The sequence below is a fragment of the Apaloderma vittatum genome, unplaced genomic scaffold (genome assembly GCF_000703405.1).
Source record: "Apaloderma vittatum isolate BGI_N311 unplaced genomic scaffold, ASM70340v1 scaffold39674, whole genome shotgun sequence".
In the NCBI taxonomy this organism is placed as follows: domain Eukaryota; kingdom Metazoa; phylum Chordata; class Aves; order Trogoniformes; family Trogonidae; genus Apaloderma; species Apaloderma vittatum.
In genome coordinates, this window is record NW_009713992.1 from 7,421 (window position 1) to 16,607 (window position 9,187).

Genomic DNA, 9,187 nt, shown 5'->3' on the forward strand with positions numbered 1-9,187 from the left:
GGAATGCATTACTGCACCTTATGTTGCCAAGCAAGGCCAAGCACAGCGGGTGACAGCAGAAGACTCCCCACAGCCCCTTCACTCTGCCTGCTGCAGTGCTCCTTCTCCCCTGTGAGGTTAGCAACCCGCCCGGCACCGCACACGGCTGCAGCAGACATACTCACTAAATCAAGTTATTTGCAAGCTTGTTTGCATGTCCTTCCACTGTACATAAAATACTGCAGTGAATGCAAAGAGAAGTAGAGACTAGACGGAGCGAAGTCCATCTGTCGCTGGCATGAAAACCAAGCAGGGCAGGATTCCTCTCCCCTGCTCACTTGAAAACACATATTGAAGCATTGCGATCTGTTCAGTCAAAGAGAAGAGCAGCTAGGGGACACATAGGGGGACAGTGTGTCACAGCACTGCATTTTAGGTTACTGGACAGCACTCAGGTTACCTTGATGAGCTGATTGTTCTTCACATAGTGCAAAGTGTTTGATCTGTTGCCACCAGCAACAACAGGGGGATATGCCAAGATGTCAGCACCACGAGCCCGGCACTCAAATTCAAACTGGAACACCAATTCAGAGAAGAGGAGACTGTTAGTGCCGATTCAGGTGATTAACCACCTCAGAGCTATTATAATTCATGTCCTACAACTGTTTTCTTAATTTGTACAGTAAAAAGAGAAACTGAAACAAAGCACACTAAACGAGAGCAGCCTTGAAGGTTTTCCAAGAACACTGGAGGAAAAAAATACAGAACTATCTACTTTTCAAGAGAGGGTTTTAAGCCTACATCTGGTCTCATGGCTCTTTCTGGTTCAAGGTGTTCAATACTGTATCAAATATTCATTACACTGTCATAAATCCAGGTAAGGATTTGTTCTTATATAAAATAATGCTCTTAGTTGCCACATGACTTTGTGAATTTTCAATGATCTTAAACGTTAGCATGACAACAGTCATGTTTTGGTTTTGTCTTTTAAAATTACAAGGTACCAGCATATTTAAAGCAGCATCTATTTTCATGACCCTGTTGAACTAAGAAGGTTTGAAAGCATGCACTACCTTGATGTCCAAGGAACAACAGGCACTGTAACCCTTAACATCTTTACCTTTCTCGCATGATGAAACTGGTGAGAACATGGAAATGAATAAACTTACAGAGAATCATAGAACTGTTTAGATTGGAAAAGATATTTAAGATCATCGAGTCCAACCAACATCTGTAAAGAACCTCTATATCCTCAATATTTTAATAACATGTCTTCTATAACTACCTAGAGAACACTGCCAGATGTCTACATGAAGTAAAGCAGGTTTTATGATCCTGATCTGGAGTGAAAAATACACTTTAATTAAAATAATTTTCTCTACAAGTCAGTACTGCTGCTCAGTGCCATGTCATAGAAGAGGGTCAAACCCTGCTCATGTTTCTCAAACAAGCATCTCATTGCAATTGCTTACAAAATTCCTTACCAAATGTGAAGGAAAATTATTTCTTATTTTGTAATTGGGATGCATCTACATTGCTTCAAGATAGCCGTGGTAATCGGATGTAGTAAGAGGCTAGAGTCAAGACAAGCAGGCTTTACAAATAGGTATTATAACTACTTACATTCTGTACAATAGAACTGTATTATAGAACAACTATATATCTGATTTTTTTAGCAGGTTTTGTATTTAAATACAGTAGGAAAAGACACCAATAGATCAGCTTAGACAACCCCCTACATTCCTTCAAAAGGGTATGGGAAGTACAGCTGAAGAATTCCTCACACTGACTTTTCCACACGTCCTATGAAGCATAACAGTCTGGTGAAGGAGAAATGTGCTACAGTGGGATGCACATTATAGAGAGATCTGACATTTCTAGCTTCCTGGAATGACAAACAACATCCATCCCTTCTATGCCACCTCCAACCACACAGTACTCACCTTTGCGTACAGAAAGGCTTCATCCACTGGGGATCTGCTGGCAAACATTGTCTCTGTGAAAGCCTATGAAAAACAACGGCCTTTCAGTTAGCAAAGGAGCCTGAACTTCAGAGAAGTTTTTTTCCTCACCTGATATCTACGGAGGAAGGCCTAAAATCAGCTGGCCCAGAACACAGGAACCAAAGGCAGATGAAAATGCGGCAAGCTGTCAGGACTAGAAAAAATAAAGCTCAGATTCCCATGAAACTGTATTTAGGGGCTGACTGACAACAGTTTTTGAAAAAGGGTTAAGATGACTGAAGCTGATCTCATGGGTTGGCACTTTACAAATTGTCTCACCCATGGATTCTCTCACATATGAGTGTCTGAGTGTCTTATGCAGCTTTTCCTTCAGAGAAATGAGAAAGAGCACTGCTCTTTTCTACTTAGCTATGTATTTTAATAATATTTACAAAAACATAATTGCATTTGAGGCATCTCTCAGATTTGTTTAAAACTGGTCAATGAGTTCAAAACGTATTTGAGGGAGAAGGGGGAATACAGAGACACAGACAGCAAAAATTCACCAAAATCCTGTTCACAAAAATCCTGTTTCCTCAAAATCAGGAGGATAAATGGAAAAGGAAATGGCATGGGGAAGGGGAGGGGAAGCTGGGAGAGAGTGAAGTGGCTATCCCTGTTCCTGAATAGATACTGCTTTTAAACAAATCTAACAGCTGATGACTTTCTTCACTGGAGTTACACTGAGAGAACCTGGGAGTCCAAGCAGTCTTCCCATTTCTCTTTGTCATGTGGAAGGAGCTGAGCCCAGCAGATGGCTGAGACACAGCAGTTCAGTAACAGGTTAGATCAAAGCTATCCTTCCAACCCATGTCACCCCATCAACAGCCCTCGCCCCTTTCCTCTTTAAAGGAATGCACCCTTTGATTTGGAGAGCATACAACCCCATACCTCTGCTGTCACCCTTCCAGCTATCTTCATCCTTTCAATCTCTGCAGGAGATTTGATCAGCCGAAGGTTTTGCACTAGATGTCGGATGCCCTGGATGTGGTTTCTGTTCCGAGCTTTTATCTCAGCCAGGGGCTGCATGTAGTCAGAGTGCAGCTCCGTATGCACTGGCTTTCTCAAGTCATACCAAACAATGTTTGACTCACCTGGAATGTAAAACAAAAGCTGACACTGACAAAAATAAATATAGAAATGTCCTCCTCATAATGCACAAACTCACTCCTCCTGAATTAGACCTGTTGCTATATTTGAGAAATTAATTTCCTCTGAATCTGCATTTACAGACCATGTAGGCACTTTCTCTGTTGCAGGGTACTAGCAATCTCTTCAAAATCTAGACGATTACCTATTCATAGCACGTAGATTTGACAACTCCCCACTTTGACGCAAGTACTGGGTTTTACAGTCACCACTGAATACATGTGTTTTGCACAGATCCATTCAGAGTTTGCGTATCCAAGTTGAACTTGTGTAAGCTAAGCACCCATTGCACTGCAGTGGTGCATGTTCTCGCATTTAGGCTGCCCCTCGCCCCGATGCTGTAGGGCAATTCACCTCTCACCCATCACATGGAATCAGAGTTGTTACCAACTATGCTTCAGAGTATCTTTGGGAAACAACTGCTTATTTCAGCCATTCAAGGAAGATTAACTTACTGAGGACAAACATATTTACCTACGTGGAAATCTCATTTAGAACATCTGAGTTAGCACTTACATTCTCACCACAGAGGTATTTTAAATGGGAACGAGTAGAAAAGCCATGCTGAGTCACAGCTAAGTTCTACCCAGGCTCCTCCTTCTTTGGGACAGTAGATATTAGCAGGTGCTTACAAAGTCTCAAAGAAACTGGGCATTTATGAACAGCACATCCTCCCCACTTCTGGTTTTTTCAAGACTGCATCTTCATAATGGTGAAGAAATGTTTCTCACAGACCTCTCCCCCATAGAATTAAAAACTTCTGAATCCACTTATACTTTTGAAATTCGAAACCTTCCACGAATGATCTACAACTCGAAACTTAGAAAATGTCAAAACCTGCCAGGCAATCACTTCATGCAGTGTTCCCTTTGTGAATTATGAAAAATAGCAACTAATCATTTCTACTCATCCTCTCCACACTTTCCACAACCATATACATCTCTCATACCTTACCTTCTTTTTACTCTTTTTCAACTGACCAGGTTTGTCCCTCATGTACCTCACACACACTCCATGCTTTTGATCATTCTTGTTGCCCTTTCTGTGACTTTTCTACTTATCTTTTTTGGAAACAAAATAACCAGAATCCAAGATGGTATTTAAGACACTAGAACTCACTTTATTCATTTGTATAATCCCTCAAATACTTGATCTTTTTATATTGTCTTAAGCCTTCAACTTCATTTTATAATGCATTTAAGTTCACGCTGGATTATAAGTATTAAGGCTACATGGTGACGTTAGATGCAGAAGAACATGTCTGAAGTACTGCAATATTTGTATTTCAAGAGTAAGCCAACATCTAGCTAAAAAAGGTGAGCAGGCTAACAACCTCCCTGTGGATCATTTTCCAAGCCTATTATAAATAAAATACCTTCAAGTTTCCTATACATCACCAGGTTCTGGCTCTGTCAGCAAAAAGACACAACCAAAACAGTAACTGTTTGTGATGCTCTCCTGCTTATCCTGTTCGTTGCATTTCACAGGTGTGCACACTGGCATTCCCATGAAACTCAGGGGGGAGGAGAAATTATTATTTTCAAAACTACTTTTCCATTGGGGACCCTCAAGAAACTAACAAGAACTTCCAACTGTCTTGTCATACTGTCACACCCCCCGTGCCTCCCCAAATCTATGATATTCTTGAACCAGTGTCACAGACGACCTTCCAAGCCCATACCATTCAGACTCTGCAAACCACATCTCATCTCACACCCCCTTCCATTTCTTTGTTACCTTTCAGCTTGGCCACCAAGTGCCTGAACTCCTCGACGGTGTAAGCTTCATCTACTCCTGTGAGAGCAATTGCCCCATCCGTGCCTGATCTGGGCCCGTCCCACAGCTCTCGGCTTGGATCTCTCCGGGGCACAAAAAGTATGGATTTGTGGGAGGGCAGTGCTTTACCAGGAATGCTCTGCAGCACCAGGATGCTGTCAGGCTCCTGGAACCCACAGAGGTACAGGAAGTTAGTGTCCTGGTGGAAAACGTAGGGGATGTCATTGCTCATGTAGTACGTGGGGTTGGATAACAGAATCACTGTGTGGTCCAATCCATCCCAGTCACGGCTTTCTTTCTGGATCAATGTCATCAGTTTGTGTCGGCGAAGAGCATACTCCACCTGTGACAATCCTGGAGTTACCTCTCCTACAAATACAGAACAAATCGGATTGAGAAACTCAAGGCCCTCGCGGTATTTTAACAGCCACGTGCCTGCCTGCGCCCTGACGCGCTTCCTGTGCACGGCTTCGTCGTGGTCCCTCACCAGCCTTCTCATTGCTCTCTCACGCCACCTCTTCAGCTTCCACTCCTACAGCTCATCCTCATTCAGTCTGCTTTTTCACAATGCAAAGACAGAAATTCAACAAACTGGATTTTCTGTTCAAGTATTTGTGTGCAAAAGCAGGTTATCACAAAACGTGGTAGATTTAGGGAAACATCCAAAACAGATGGATGTTTTCAGGAAGATGTGAAAAAAGGGGAAGGGGCAAGGCAAACTGGACTTTGACTGCTGAAAACTGATGGGTTTTATAGCATCTGGACATTGAACAGAAGATTACCTCCTGAGGCTAAGCATTCGTTTCCTCAGATAAAGCTAGAATGTCTATTCAAAAACACACTAAGTCAACTCATAAAGTAACTAGTCCTAAACCAAAAGGGCAGACTGATTGTTACAGGTACTGGGAGATCAGGCAGAAACACAGAGGTTGCAGAGTCTAACCAGTCACAAGATTCCAGGCAGAAAGAAACCATGAACTGCAGGCTGGCGTCAGACTCCAGTTAAGAGAAGGAATCTTCTCCAGGGCAGATGTACGTTTTCTCAATAATTAACAATTCAGATTTTTCCAAAGTTAAGTGCTATACTCCTAATGGTGCTAACTAAACAAATTTTAACATTTTAAATTGCTCCAGTCACGAAGGATATGAAGTACAGCGATCAAGATACTCGCCAAAACCAGACTGAAGTTGAAAGAACAACCACCAACGATGAAGTACGTATTTTTAAAAATGTGAGACTCCTTCAATATTATTTAAATTCATACATAAGCCTTAATCAGTACTTTGGCTAGTACTCTATTTAATACAGACTGCGTTTTCATACTGTTAATTTCCTAATTTCATAATCTTTTCTTCCTCTTTAATACATTACACAGTGATGAATCATAGAATGGCCTAGGCTGGAAGGGACCTTAGAGGATTCTAGAAGAAAAATTGAAATTTGACTTGTAATATAAGTGGATTCTTTCACGGGTGAAATGAGAGGGGGAAGTTCTATCCAGAATGTTTTTCCATGACAAAAGGGAGTTCAAGAAAATCCCGTATGTTGTATTTGCATTGAACTTTACACATTTTCAACACCATACATCTCCAACACCTATTTGGTGTAAAAGTATTTTTTAAAAGAAAAAAACAAAACCAACTAATTTATTTTGCTCTGTAGATGTAGAGATGACAGAGAATACAGAAAGGGGTTTACTGCAATCTGACATCACATTTCTGCAATATTATACTGCAAATTTCCTATGCTCTGCTGCATTCCAGTCAGCTTTCTAACGACCACAAACAGTCCAGTGAAGTTTAGAAGCTGCAGGAGGGTGGAACTTTGGAATCTCATTGGTCTTTTGACTGCAAGGCCTGAAAATTCTCTTTGCCCTAAAGGCATTTGCTTTTTAAAACAATAACTGCAATAAAACAATGTTTTATTTTAAATGGATAATTACTATGGTCTGCTAGAATTAATCTCCAGTGTTTCAGCTGTGAGTACTTTTAAAGTGTCAGCCTCATCTTCTGTGAGCTGTTAATCAGTGCCTTGTGCAATCTGATCTAATATTGAAGTTAATTCAGCTTTGAGCAGAGGGTTGGCCTAATAAATTCCTGAGGTCTCTTCTGACCTGAATTATTCTAAATATGTAAGTGCACGATTATATATTCATCTGTTCTCTCTGTATACCAGAATATTTTACTGGACATATTTCCGCACATATTTTGACTTCAAAGTTTTTTGAGATTTAACCATAGTCATTTCATACCTACATACTCATTTTCATTAACCTCATAAAACTGCATATCTTTCTTTACTACCCTTTAACTTTATAGCCACAAATCTATCTTTTTTTCCTTTTCCCCAAAGCTTGAATATTCTTCTGAAGGGAGCATGTTCTTTAGGCATGTGGTGTCCAGCTCTCAGTCTCTCTCTAGTCTCATTTTCTGACGCTTTTGTTACCCACAAGATATTAGATATGACGCATTCCAGCAATTCAGCTTGCACAAAGGACTCCCCCTTAACAAAAATTATACTGTATCTGCAGGATGATGAGCTCCCAAGATGCCACTGCCACCAAAGGTCTGTAGTACCAAAGTCAGTGACACCAAGCACTCCATGAGAAAAAGGTAAAAAGCTTCCTATTTTTGGAATCAGTTAATCTCAGACAAGGAAATTAACTACTAAATATAAGTATTGCCTAATGAAATTAATCAGGAACAGCTGAAATCATGGACACCTGTACGATGTAGCAAATCAATACTCTGTCCTAAACATCTCAGGAAAATAGAGGCAAAAGAGAATGTCAATGATTGGCGCATGCAGGACCTGAACCTAACCTGGTTTGAGAAGGTGTGGGTGTGTGAAGGGGCTGGGCTGGCCCAAATACCGGTTTGGAATCTTCTTTTGCTGGGCAGGCTGGATGGAAAATCGTCGGAGAGCACATGACTTGCAAACTAGAGGAAGAGAAATGCAGCATGTCAAGGCAAGAGACCTTTCCAGTTAGCAAACTGCAGAATTATACCCCAGTCATCTGATTCTTAGTTGCATTCGTTCACCTTACATGACATGAACACCCCCCCTTCACTTCTCAGTTTGCTCTGCACCATAATAGTTTGTGAAACAATGTGTGCACAACTCAAATATTCATAAAAGAGACTGAATGAAATTAACATGTGCTAAATCAGGAAAACCCCTTTTCCAGGTTTTCCTATGTCAGTCTGCACATGCCCGATTTCTGCACTTGGTGTTCATGATGCACATCGTCTCTTCTTGACTATGTCTTCAAAAATACTACTCATTTATAGTTTTCATGGCTCCTCCAGTTATTCTTTTTTTTACTAATAACGTCACAAATAAGCCATCAAATACCACAGGCTTATGCAGCAATGTGATTTTTTTTTTCTCTGCATGAAAGATAGGCGACAGTCCCTGTTTATGTATTCAACTTAGTTGACAGTAGCATTAGCAAGACTGAACACAGTTCCTCAGAAGCACAGTTATGTATCCCTTTTCCCAAGCCCCACACAGCCAAAGCAGAATTTACAAGCGTGCATTTGGGAGCTGGAGGTATGCGTGATAAGACAAAAGCTACAATTAAATATCGCTGTCCCAAACTTTACCAGCTTTGGAACTCTCAGTTGCAGCTGAAGAATTGCTTCTGCCTAGATTCGAATCATCAGATGCGTGGAAGGAAAGGGTAATCACTTTCCCAACATCTACCAGGTAATGTTCTGGAAACTGTTTCTCTTTCCTGCCACCATGTGCCCACTGAAAAATCAATCCGTGCTGCCATAGCGTGGCGCTGGACTCTTAGAACAAATGATAATCAACTGCTCAGTAGCATAAGCAAATACAACACAAGAAAAACATCTGCCTGCCTTTAAGAGAGCTGGGACTCAGAGACTTAGAGCAGAACACGAAGACTCGGGATTTTCTGTGGGAGCCAGCACGATCAGGCACCAAGTGAAGATTTCTTATGCTTAACAACTGAATAGTCATGACATAAAGCACTCGCTATGGGATGACAGACTGGAGTAACAGTGGGGAGACGCAGGCAGTCAAACACAGCTACAGCGTGGAAATACAGCTCTTGTGCAGTTTAAAAAAACAGAGTTTTCACTGTTTCTCTCCACCTACAGGGAGAACAAACAGGACGGCTTGCAACGAGACAGGAGGCTGCAGCAGGCACTAAATAAAGCAGCAGTTTGAAGACGGCAAGGAGCTTTTATTTTTCAGACAACAGCGTTGCTTTTATTTTTCAGACAACGAGCCGTTCTTCCCTCAGACCCAACCG

General features: G+C 41.3%; 1 protein-coding gene across 1 annotated transcript in view; it reads right to left on the minus strand.

Annotated features, from left to right (window-relative positions):
- The window catches only part of XPNPEP3 (X-prolyl aminopeptidase (aminopeptidase P) 3, putative), a 13,460-nt gene extending 5,600 nt beyond the window's left edge, over positions 1-7,860 (minus strand). Inside the window, exons 1-5 of the mRNA XM_009868572.1 lie at positions 7,731-7,860; positions 4,869-5,276; positions 2,874-3,076; positions 1,923-1,985; positions 440-553 (exon numbers count right to left, since the gene is read on the minus strand). Coding sequence (XP_009866874.1) covers positions 440-553; positions 1,923-1,985; positions 2,874-3,076; positions 4,869-5,220 — 732 coding nt within the window. The 5' untranslated portion in view covers positions 5,221-5,276; positions 7,731-7,860. The remainder of the gene's footprint in view (positions 1-439; positions 554-1,922; positions 1,986-2,873; positions 3,077-4,868; positions 5,277-7,730) is intronic.
- Between the last annotated feature and the right edge of the window lie 1,327 nt (positions 7,861-9,187).